Genomic DNA, 13,233 nt, shown 5'->3' on the forward strand with positions numbered 1-13,233 from the left:
CTTCAATACCAACTTGCTTTGGATAGGCAATTAACCTTTTTATTTTTGACTAATACTGATTTCCTTCCAGCACAAACCCTGGGCACTGTTGATGATCTTTACTGTTCCAAGTGACAAAAATTCTGTTGATGGCCTAGACATGAAAAGAACCTGTTCTTCAATTATCATTCCTCCAATATTATCATAAAATTTCCAAGGACTGAAGATATTGCAGATATAAACGAATACTAAAATTATTTAAAGTAAAGAACTTTCCAAGAATATGAGTTAATATTTGGAAGTAAAAATTAAGATAAATTATCTAATATAACATACTTAACGGAATATGAATTTTAAGGCTCTTTATGCATTCCTGACACCTTTTGAAGGAATTAAGAGGGTATAATAGAACTGACAAAAAGAAAAAGAAAAAACAAGGAAAATTTTAAATATTGTATTTTTGGGGGGAGTCTATAAAGTTGTGTAGTACAATGAAGGGTACACAGGAACCAAATTTACTGATATATGCAGCACTAGTCTGGTAAAAAATACATTATGGTAACCTAATATATGAATCAGGATATGAAGATACTTTGCAGTCTTTGATCCACTACACACTATAGATCTAATACTTTGTAGATACCGTCACAAACACATGTGTTATGTGAAAGCTAGGAATAACCATTGTATTTATATCAAGATTTTGTAACAATGCAAAATGTATTAAATTAAAGATCCTATCCACCGGCTCTCCTACAAAGGTCTTCAAACATACCGATAATCAGTCCTGAACCATCATTCCCAATAGATAAAATAGACTATATTAATATACGAAAATAACAATTGAACTTATTCAATCTTCTCTCCTTCATCGGCCTAGGATCCTAAAGATTTTTATTTATTAAAGAAATATAGCTCTATCCCGGGTCACCACAAACAACATGCATTGAAACGTATTCAGAGGAAAAGACCTAATTATTCTATATATAATCATCGATCTAAATCATCAATAAAGGTTTTTTGTGCTGCAAAATTTTCAGCCAAACAAGTCAACTCTCATCGCCCAATGAAACATCTGAATTGCCTGGAATGTTATTAGCTATTAGCATTATTAACACAATTGATGATAGGGTAAATCATAATAATGTAATTTTACCCATTCGAGCAGTGCCATAGAAGCCCTTAAAGATCAAACACATAAGAATGAACTCGTATTACAAATTAAAGATATCCCTAACATATTTTACTCTCAATGGTTAAATACTGAAATAAGTTGGTTTCCTGCCTATATTGGGGTTGCTAGTGATGAAAAGTTTGGATGTTGTTGCTGAATTTCCAATAGATTTACTACTCAAAGGACATTAATAACTCATTAAAGTATATATAACCATTATGGAACATTTCATAGAAGGGTAACGACAACCGGACTAGAAAAATTAGTATGATAATAAGTAAAGCCCATGATTTTTCCATGGGAACTATCAGGCCAAAAGGATAAAAGGTTGCATATTGGTCATACAAAGTTGGCTCATAGAGTTTTATTATACTCGCTTCAGGAAGCATTTCCAAGATATAGTGAGAGTGAAACATTTTTAACTGTACTATACAACATGCTTTTGCAACTGGGATTTTTTAAAAGAAAGATAATTTTGTTCTGGTAAGAATTTCTTTTTTTTCACATTTTATCGGCTTTTGAGATTTTCTCAGTTTTCAAGATTTCGACGTTCTTAAGAATCGTAGGTTTTATAGATTAGATTTTATTTTCCATTTATCACAGACTTTTATTTCATAATTTTTTTTATCCCTTATATTTACTCTTTTAATATTTTCATTCATTTATTTACAGTATCTATTAGAAATAATATTCAGCAGGTGCTACTCTGGACGGATATTGCTTACTAGATCAGCATTATCCTTCGTTGATGTTGCTCACTATCGTTCAGTTCACTGTAATGTTGTTGCATTCGACCGCATATTTGAAAAGGTTGCATGATAGCTGTGTCTTTTAGATTGTACATATTACCATGAAATTTGACAGGAAAGGAGAAACTATGTTTCACACCAATCCCTGGAATTCTCATTTGGATATGTGGATTATTCTAGGAACCATTTACTCTACCGCCAAAAATAACCATTAAACTCAAACCGAAATAAGCGTTTACTGTGTTTTTTTTTTTTTTTTTTTTTTTTTTTTTTTTTTTTTTTTTTTTTGTAGTGGATGCCCAAACAAAAACTGGTTAAAAAAAGTAATCATCCAATAAATAAAACCCTGAAAATTTTATTTAGATATATGAAGTATTCCACGAGTACTTTACGGCGACGCTGAAAATTGGCCTCCTGATGATATTGAAGAATTATTACAAAAATAGATATGGATGTAGTTCACATAACACCCATCAAAGCTTGTGGATACCAATTGGATATATGTAAAATTTAGTAGTTTACGGCTCTTCAAGGATTTTCTTTTCCTAAAAGTTGTGACTTAAGAATAAAAGTGACAGTCAAGGCAAGCCTCTATCATGTGTGATCAGGAAAATTGGCAGAAATAAATTATATATATATATATATATATATATATATATATATATATATATATATATATATATATATATATATATATATATATATATATATATATGTATGTATATATAAATTATATATATGTACGTGTATATATATATATATATATATATATATATATATATATATATATATATATATATATATATATATATATATATATATATATATATATATATATATATATATATATATATATATATATATACGTATGTATATATATATATATATATATATATATATATATATATATATATATATATATACACACATATATATTATGATATCCCCATATGTTGTACATATGCTAACATATCTGATTTGTCTAAAGTTTATTTTTCCATTTTCTTTGTAAATACATCACCTTATTTCAGCGCCATCTTCATTCCATTCTTCTCATTATCTTTTGTTTACACTCGCCTTCCTGCTGTAAATCATCCCTGTTTTCTTACCTTACATGTTATAAGGTAACCCCAAATTTATTGTTTTGTTAGAATACATTGTTCTCACCACGAGATTCATCTACCTTACTCACCCATTCACTTTGCATTGCTTATTATTGTTGTTTTGAAGTGTTTTTTCATTATTTTGTTTAACGTAAGATTAAAGTTTTGTTTATAACATAGTTTATTGTTCCTGTCCTCCAATTATCCTGCTATTGGTGCTTCGATTGTCTGCAACCAGCTTTAAGAAGATACATTTGATCATAATCAACAATCTTATACACTCGTAATAAGAAACAAGTGAATTTGGAAGTCTACCCATATGACTTCTATTTTATTGTGTGAAGAGAACTACCGCCCATTGTAAAGGGGTAATTGTTTGCACAGTGGTTCGTCACATAATAGTTGGGGGCCTGTCCGGGATCTGATGTGCGATCTGATGTGTGATATGATTCATCAAATTTATATCAAGTGATTGAATCGTGAAAGAACAGTTCCAGTGATTATGAACAGTATCGAGTGTTGTGTTGTGGCGTACCAAGGATAAAGGACGACAGTAATAATTCCAAGGTAAGGTAGATGTCTCGTCTCCCTCTCATTAGACATTTATGTATAATATATGTCTGGGTAGTCATTTGGTTGTAAGAGGAACAAGTCACGCTTAATATAGTTAAGACATAGGTATGCTGATTGTCCAGCTTCTAAACCACCTTTATTAATTGAAGATACCCCCAGTAGGTAGCTTTTAAAGTTTCGCCTACTCAAATCTCGTATCCCAGAGATTTCTCATAAAAAAAAAAATCTGAAGCCCTAAGATTTTGCCATTTCTTAAAATCGCCATTCAAAAGTGATATTTAGGAAATAAGTCAAATTTCATTATATGTGATTTATTAAATTAAGTTTCATTATAAGTGAAATTTCCTCCATCTCTTTTTCATTATAAAGTGATTTATTTTGTTATATAAATTTCTTAAGTGAAATTAGCCAATTTCCAATTTTAGAGATTTTCGTAATTCTAATCGTTATCTCTAGTCAGGAAATTAACTTATATATTGTTTTGGTGTTCAAATAACATTTACGTGTCGGTAAATGAATATTTAAATACTTGTGTTGAATTACTCCTGTTATAACTATAAAGCGCATACTACGTATTTTGTCCAGTTTGTGCATTATTCTGATAATCAATTACTTTAAACTAAGTGTTGACTATTAACTAGATTCTTTATCATAACGAGAATAATATAGTATTTATATAAATTAAAATTTAACATTGAAAAGTTATCGTATTAAGCTGGTATAAATTAAAAGGAAATGTAAACTAGAACGTGCTAATTAGGTATGTTTAAAGTAAAAAAAAAAAAACTTTGCGTTTTAAGCCTTGTTTACCGATTTGGTAAAATTGTTGTAAAAGTTTGTGATGTTAAGCGTGTCGTTTGAGTAATTATGAAGTAGTTAGCCGCGTGCTCAAGATCTCGAGTAAAAAAAAAAAAATAATTGTTCAGTCGTTAACTGTGAATAAAAGTTTTATAGTATTATCGTAAGTTTCGCGAGACTTAATTTTGTATTTAAGCTATTTTTGTGTAAGGTGATCTAATCATATAATTTTGTAATTTTGTGATCTCTCGATCTTGTAATTTTGTGATCGCTATTTTGTATTTCTGCGATCGAAAGATTGTTATTTTGCGATCGTATGATCTTATACTTATTCTTATAAAGTTTGGATATTTATTTTAGTTAGTACTTATCTTGCGCCACGGGCGACATTCAAAATGCCTTTCAACTTGCAACAATTTATTTTATCACCACGGGATCATGTGGAATCTCTCACAGTTGCCACAAAAACTGACCTAAAGAATCTAGCTCGCCATTATGATGTACAGGTTCCCGCAACTGCCGTAAAATGTGTAATTCTCAGTCATATTTTGAACTTCCTTGTAGATGAAGATATTGTTCCAGAAGAAGAATTGGCTGACGTTCGAGCTCTAACAGTTACCAATCCAAATGGTGACTTGGATAAACTAAGTCTACAGCTGGAGTTGGAAAAGATGAAGATGCAAGCCGCAACTGCCGCCGCTGAGGTAGAAGAAAGGAAAGCCGCTGCTGCTGAACGAGCCGCAACTGCCGCCGCTGAGGTAGAAGAGAGGAAAGCCGCTGCTGCTGAAAGAGCTGCAACTGCCGCAACTCTGGTAGAACGAGAAAGAGCCGCTGCTGCTGAACGAGCCGCAACTGCCGCCGCTGAGTTAGAAGAGAGGAAAGCCGCTGCTGCTGAGCGCAAGGCTGCTGCTGCTGCTTCCCTAGAACGTATCAAGGTGGAAACTGCTTTGGAGCAACAAGAAAAAGCAAGTGAACAGAAAAACAACGCTCTCCGTGTTAGGCTGCAGATTGAGAGAGAAGCGGCCACAGTAACAGAACGGGATCTGGCATTTATAAGACTGAAAGAAAAGGAAGAAGGTAAGCTAATTCCCGAACCCTTTGATGTGGGCAAGGTGCAGAAATTGCTGCCCACATTTGAAGAACGGGAACCTGATAACTACTTTTCTGTGTTCGAAGACACAGCCAAGAATCTCAATTGGCCTCAGGACAAATGGTATTTGATCATCCGGAACTCATTTAAAGGTAAAGCATTATCTGTATGTGCCACTATGTTAGAGGAACATGATTATTTCATAATTAAACAGGCAATCCTTGATGCTTATTCTATTACTGAGGAAGGTTATAGGCAAATATTTCGTAATAGTCAGAAGCAAGTTCAGCAGACCTTTTTAGAATTTATGAATGGAAAGATTAAACAGTTTCAGAAGTGGGTAGACAAAGTAGATGTCAAAACTTTCGAGCAGTTGAAAGATTTAATAGTAATGGAGGAGTTCTTAAGGAAAATACCAGGTAGCATTAATGTGTATCTAAGAGAGCAGAATGAATCTGACCCTAAGAAAGCCGCTTTAAAGGCGGATGACTATGCTCTTATTCATGAAGTAGGTAAAACCCCATATAGAGAAACTAGACCTAAGGAAACTTGTACATACTGCAAACAAGAAGGACATCATATTTCAGAATGTCCTGATCCACATTGTGCAGCTTCATACTTAAAGAGAAAACTTAATCCCCCTCAATTCTCTCCTAAGCAAATGAATCTGCCCAAACAGGAACCAAAACCTAAGGTGGAGAAGAAAAAGACCTTCCATTGTGCATCACACGAGTCCCAAGCGTTTGCACCCTTCACTTGCTCAGGCAAAATAAATGGTAAACCTGTAACCATACTCAGAGACACTGGATCCTCTCAAACGATCGTCTCTCCTAAAGTAATACGACCTAAAGGTGAAACTCACAGGTATGTTGCAGTTAATGACCTAACCAGTAAGTCTATGTTGCCTCTCATTAATGTAAACCTTCATTGTCCCTATTTCTCTGGAACTACTGAAGTAGCTGTAAATCCAGAACTGTTACCATGCAAGAATGTAGATGTAATCCTGGGTAATGACATAGCAAACTCTGTTGTCTTAACAAACTTAATAGCAGTATCTCCAGGTGATGTTGTACAGGAGGAATGCTTAGCAGTGACACGAAGCAGTAAAAAGGACACCCCTACTGAATCGTCATCAAACCCGTTGCCAGTCTCTGAACCTATGGATTTCAACGAGTTGATGAGTACATATAAGATCCAGCCTGATTCCTTTAGCTATCAACAAAGGAAAGATGTCACTCTACAGCAGTGTTTCAACCAAGTGAAACCAAAGGATACCAACAAGTGTTCTTATTTTTATATTAATAATGATGTACTAATGAGAAAATTCAGGTCCAGCAAGAACAGTCATCTAGAAACCTGGAAGGATCTATTCCAGGTAGTTGTTCCTAAGGATATAAGACCTCTGATCCTAGAATTATCTCACTCTGTTGACTCTCATCTTGGTATCACTAAAACATATGAACGCATCAGTCAAGACTTTTATTGGCCAAACATGAAGAATGACATTAAAGAGTACGTAAAAACATGTACAACATGTCAAAAAGTAAGTAGTCCTAATGTGAAAGTACCAGTTGCACCATTAAAACCTATACTTGTGCCTAAAGAACCTTTCAGTAAGATCATAGTAGATTGTGTAGGCCCTTTGCCTAAGACAAAAAGGGGACATGAATACTTGCTTACGGCCTTATGCCCAACTACTAGTTATCCATTTGCAGTACCTTTAAGAAACATTTCAGCCAAGAACATCCTAAAGTCACTAGTGTCCATATTTACTGTTGTAGGATTTCCAACTGAACTACAATGTGATCAAGGAACCAATTTCATGAGTCATGCTTTTAAAACAGCTATGAAAGATTACCATATAACCAAAGTCTCATCCTCAACTTACCATCCACAGACCAATGGAGCATTAGAACGCACTCACCAGACCATTAAAAATCTTCTCCGGAAATACATCCATAGTTCAGGTAACGAGTGGGATTGCGATTTGGAACTGATCATGTACATCATACGAGGAGTTCGAAATCAGTCTACTGGTATGTCACCTTTTGAACTACTCTTCGGTCGACGGCCACGAACTATCCTCAGTTCAGTCAAAGAACGCATCCTGAAGTTGGGAGATAATGAGGTACCTCTTTCCCAATATATTTCAGAACTCAACAAGAAACTTTCAGATCTTCACTCCATTGCCAAAACTAACTTGATAACAGCTCAAGAGAAGATGAAGATTAACTATGATAAAAAGGCTAAAACCAGAAGTTTCAAAGTAGGAGATGCAGTGCTGCTATACCATCCGCTTGCAGGCTCTCCCCTACGAGAGAAATACCAGGGACCTTATACCATCACTCAACGTATCTCGCCAACCAACTATATAATCGCCACTCCAGATAAGCGTAAGTCTACTCAATTAGTCCACATAAACCTCTTAAAGGCCTATTTGTCTCCCTCAACAGCTGAAAATAAAACGGTAATGATTACTAGTGCCATACCATACATAGATTGTCCTATGGATCAATTTACAGATGATCCAATAACTGCATCTTGGCAGGATTCTCAAAACTCAAAGATCTTGGAAAACTTATCAGACTATCTAAAACCCTTATCTGCATCAAAATGTAAATCTTTAGTAGCTTTATTCCATGAATTTCCTAGTATAACTTCAGATAAACCGGGCAGATGCACCATGCTAGATCATGACATCAAACTACAACCAGGTGCTGCACCCATTAAACAAGCTTTCTATCGAACATCACAGAAGAAATTGGGTATCATGAAAGAAGAAGTGAACTACTTAGTAAGAGAAGGATTGGCAGAACCCAGTGCGTCACCATGGGCTTCCCCATGTCTCCTAGTAGGAAAGAAAAATGGTAAATTTCGTCTTTGTACCGATTACAGGAAAATTAATAATTTAACAATTAAAGATTCGTATCCTCTACCAAGAATACAAGATATCATTGACCAAGTAAGTAATTCAACCTACTTAACCCAAATAGATTTGTTGAAGGGTTATTACCAAATTAAATTAACAGAAACGGCAAAGGAAATTTCTTCATTTATCACTCCATTTGGCTTATTTAGTTATAACGTAATGCCATTCGGATTAGCCAACGCACCTGCCACCTTCCAAAGAGTAATGTCTTTAATTTTACAGGACTTGGAAAAAGTATTTGTATATTTAGATGACATCATTATTGCCTCTGACACATGGATAAACCATATTCAAAAGATAAAAGTTTTCTCAAGGTTGAAACAACATGGATTAACGATCAATTTAGCAAAAAGTAATTTTTGCAAAGGTCAGGTATCTTACCTTGGTCATCGAGTTGGCAGTGGTAAAGTATTAACCCATGATGCAAATATTAGCGCCATAACTTCTTATCCTGTTCCAACTACCAAACAGGAATTAAAAAGATTTCTAGGTATGGTAGGATATTACTCCAAGTTCAGTCCAAATTTCTCACCGTTTACAGGACCACTATTTGCTTTAACTTCTTCAAAAGTAAATTTTTCTTGGAGCCAGCAACATGATAAAATATTTAACCAGCTAAAAACTTACTTGTCATATCCTCCAATATTAATAGCACCTAACTTCACCAAACCATTCTATCTCCAAACAGACGCTAGTGATCTTGGATATGGGGGCATTTTATTACAGCATCCTGCTCCAATAACAGCCATAACAGGAAACCTGCCCCCACTAGCTGATCTGTTACCAGTCTCTTATTCCAGTGGACGATTTATGGGTTCCCAACTAAATTGGCCCACTGTGGAGAAAGAACTATTCGCCATCGTAGCTACCATCCAGAGATACGAGATTTATGTTGATGGACAAGACACGATCTAAGTCTACAGCGACCACTCTCCTTTGTCGCATCTCCATAGGTCCACTACTCTCAACCCTAAGCTTTTAAGATGGTCATACATACTATCTGCACATAATATCCAAGTAATCGCCATATCAGGACGAGAAAACATTGTGGCAGACTCATTATCAAGGATAACCTGGGTTGATCCTCGGGAAATGGAAAAAAACAAAAACAAGGGGGGACTGTGATATCCCCATATGTTGTACATATGCTAACATATCTGATTTGTCTAAAGTATATTTTTCCATTTTCTTTGTGAATACATCACCTTATTTCAGCGCCATCTTCATTCCATTCTTCTCATTATCTTTTGTTTACACTCGCCTTCCTGCTGTAAATACTCCCTGTTTTCTTACCTTACATGTTATAAGGTAACCCCAAATTTATTGTTTTGTTAGAATACATTGTTCTCACCACGAGATTCATCTACCTTACTCACCCATTCACTTTGCATTGCTTATTATTGTTGTTTTGAAGTGTTTTTTTCATTATTTTGTTTAACGTAAGATTAAAGTTTTGTTTATAACATAGTTTATTGTTCCTGTCCTCCAATTATCCTGCTATTGGTGCTTCGATTGTCTGCAACCAGCTTTAAGAAGATACATTTGATCATAATCAACAATCTTATACACTCTTAATAAGAAACAAGTGAATTTGGAAGTCTACCCATATGACTTCTTATTTTATTGTGTGAAGAGAACTACCGCCCATTGTAAAGGGGTAATTGTTTGCACAGTGGTTCGTCACATAATATATATATATATATATATATATATATATATATATATATATATATATATATATATATATATATATATATATATATATATATATATATATATATATATATATATATATATATATATATATATATATATATATATATATATATATATATATATATATATATATATATATATATATATATATATATATATATATGTATATATGTATATATGTATATATGTATATATGTATATATATATATATATATATGTATATATGTATATATGTATATATGTATATATGTATATATATATATATATATATATATATATATATATATATATATATATATATATATATATATATATATATATATATATATATATATATATATATATATATATATATATATATATATATATATATTATATATATTATATTATATTATATTATATTATATTATATTATATTATATTATATTATATTATATTATATTATATTATATTATATTATATATAATATAATATAATATAATATAATATAATATAATATAATATAATATAATATAATATAATATAATATAATATAATATAATATATATAATATTATAATATATAATATTATAATATATTATATTATAATATATTATATTATAATATATTATATTATAATATATTATATTATAATATATTATATTATAATATATTATATTATAATATATTATATTATAATATATTATATTATAATATATTATATTATAATATATTATATTATAATATATTATATTATAATATATTATATTATAATATATTATATTATAATATATTATATTATAATATATTATATTATAATATATTATATTATAATATATTATATTATAATATAATATATTATAATATAATATATTATAATATAATATATTATAATATAATATATTATAATATAATATATTATAATATAATATATTATAATATAATATATTATAATATAATATATTATAATATAATATATTATAATATAATATATTATAATATAATATATTATAATATAATATATTATAATATAATATATTATAATATAATATATTATAATATAATATATTATAATATAATATATTATATTATAATATATTATATTATAATATATTATATTATAATATATTATATTATAATATATTATATTATAATATATTATATTATAATATATTATATTATAATATATTATATTATAATATATTATATTATAATATATTATATTATAATATATTATATTATAATATATTATATTATAATATATTATATTATAATATATTATATTATAATATATTATATTATAATATATTATATTATAATATATTATATTATAATATATTATATTATAATATATTATATTATAATATATATATGTGTGTGTGTGTGTGTTTCGTCATTATCATCATCACCATCTACGCCAAATGACACAAAGACCCTTGGTTTGTTTTCTCCAGTCGTCTTTATCTTGAGTTTTTTATTAAATACTTTTCCATTCATCACCTCTGACTTCATAATTGTTAGTCTCCAACCATGTGGGCCCGGTTATCACAATTTTTCTTGTACTTTGAGTAGCCTAGTTAAATGTACGTGGAGCCAATCTCTCTTGTTTCGTGTGAAGAGGAGGATCCGTTGTAAAATTATTGAAGACCGAGAGATGTCGAATTGAATACAAGCGATCTGGATTTTATATCGTTATCATAAGTTGTTAACACACTTCTGTTCATAAAATTTTATTCATAGATATTTTTGTTTAACAGGGGATAGTTTTCAATTTTCAATAACTAACCATTAAATCTTGATCGTTATTTTTTATTTATTTTTAACAGTAAATTACTTCATATTTTTCTCAAATGAATTGATAAAACATTCTACTGTTAGATCTCGAATGGTAAATTTTCCTTGAACATTATACGTTTTTCTCAAAAAAAAAAAAAAAAAAAAAAAAAAAAGAAATAGATTTCCATCCTGAGAAATCTTTCATTTAGACGTTGAAGATGTGTTGATATAAACTGTAGGGACAAAAATTGACTTTCATCTTTCTACATAGTCAAGTGGTATGTATATGTTGATACAAGTTTCGTGGACCAAGATTAGATTCCCGGCCGGTTTGAAGCTATTGTCTATGAGTGATTTCACCCGGGGCTCTGATTCCGAGGTCGGTAAGAGAATCCAGACATTAATGTATCAATGTGGCCCGATAGGTAACGTCTCTGCCTGACGTTTGCAAGGCGGGAGATTCGAGTCCCGGCCGGCATATTCCTGAAGTTTGGATGGAAATAGACCCTCTTGGATATTAGAACCAATCAGAGCGTGTTGTGGAGCGGTGACGTGGTGAGACTCCGCCCTCCTTAGTGCTAACATCTATAACTCTCCTAAATTCTTGCTAAAGCACCAGTTTTGAAAATATTAATCTTATATAATAGTTTATAATATTGGTAAATATATTAGTTATAATAGATGCTTGTAGAATATATGTATCAACTATGGTGTACCACCCAATGTTTACGCTGGCGCTTATCATTATAAAAAGGTACTTAGAGTCTGAGTACGCAAGGTATATGGCACCATTGCTCAATGTAAACAAACTGCATGTGCTGTTCTTATTTTGTAAGTTCTGTCGAATTGATTCAGTCACTATGCAGTATACAAGAAATCCCGAGTTGCTAGACTCTGAGGCAGTGGCTTCCCCTTCATCGCAGGACGCTCAACTGGCAGGTCAAGGGAGCTGCACCCTTGTGTAAAGGCCGTCATCCGACATGTCCCCATAATTTGGCTCACGACATTTCCTGCAACGTGGTCACTGGGAAATATCATGGCACAAATCATTAAGTGAAAAACAGTGATATTTAGGTATTTTTTTATTGGCATATATTTGATTCAAATGGAAAATATGATACTTCCGAATTCATATTTGTCACAATTGACAATCGTATTTTATTATTGTTTAGGCGACGTATTATTTTTTATGTATTTATTATTGCTCTTAAGACATGAATTATTCCTTTTTTGTTGTATCTGGTTGACAATCAACTTTGGTATGATGTACAATGTGAGTAATCTTTTGTATATTATAAACCTTTGTATAAAATCATCTTTTGTAATATTATAAACCTTTGTATAAAATCATCTTTTGTAAATATTTG

The 13,233-nt window shown here is 31.1% G+C and overlaps 1 protein-coding gene across 1 annotated transcript; it reads left to right on the forward strand.

Annotated features, from left to right (window-relative positions):
- Nucleotides 1–2,876: 2,876 nt before the first annotated feature.
- LOC137651275 (uncharacterized) lies at nt 2,877–9,786 on the forward strand. Its single transcript, XM_068384538.1, has 2 exons — nt 2,877–3,572; nt 4,941–9,786. The coding sequence occupies exon 2, from the start codon at nt 5,048–5,050 to the stop codon at nt 9,308–9,310; it is 4,263 nt and encodes a 1,420-aa protein (XP_068240639.1). The 5' UTR covers nt 2,877–3,572; nt 4,941–5,047; the 3' UTR covers nt 9,311–9,786.
- The last annotated feature ends 3,447 nt before the right edge of the window (nt 9,787–13,233 follow it).

The sequence above is a fragment of the Palaemon carinicauda genome, chromosome 12 (genome assembly GCF_036898095.1).
Source record: "Palaemon carinicauda isolate YSFRI2023 chromosome 12, ASM3689809v2, whole genome shotgun sequence".
Taxonomy (NCBI): domain Eukaryota; kingdom Metazoa; phylum Arthropoda; class Malacostraca; order Decapoda; family Palaemonidae; genus Palaemon; species Palaemon carinicauda.

Coding starts and splice junctions, on each gene's coding strand:
- LOC137651275 (XM_068384538.1), top strand. CDS start 5,048: ATGAAGATGCAAGCCGCAACTGCCGCCGCTGAGGTAGAAGAAAGGAAA.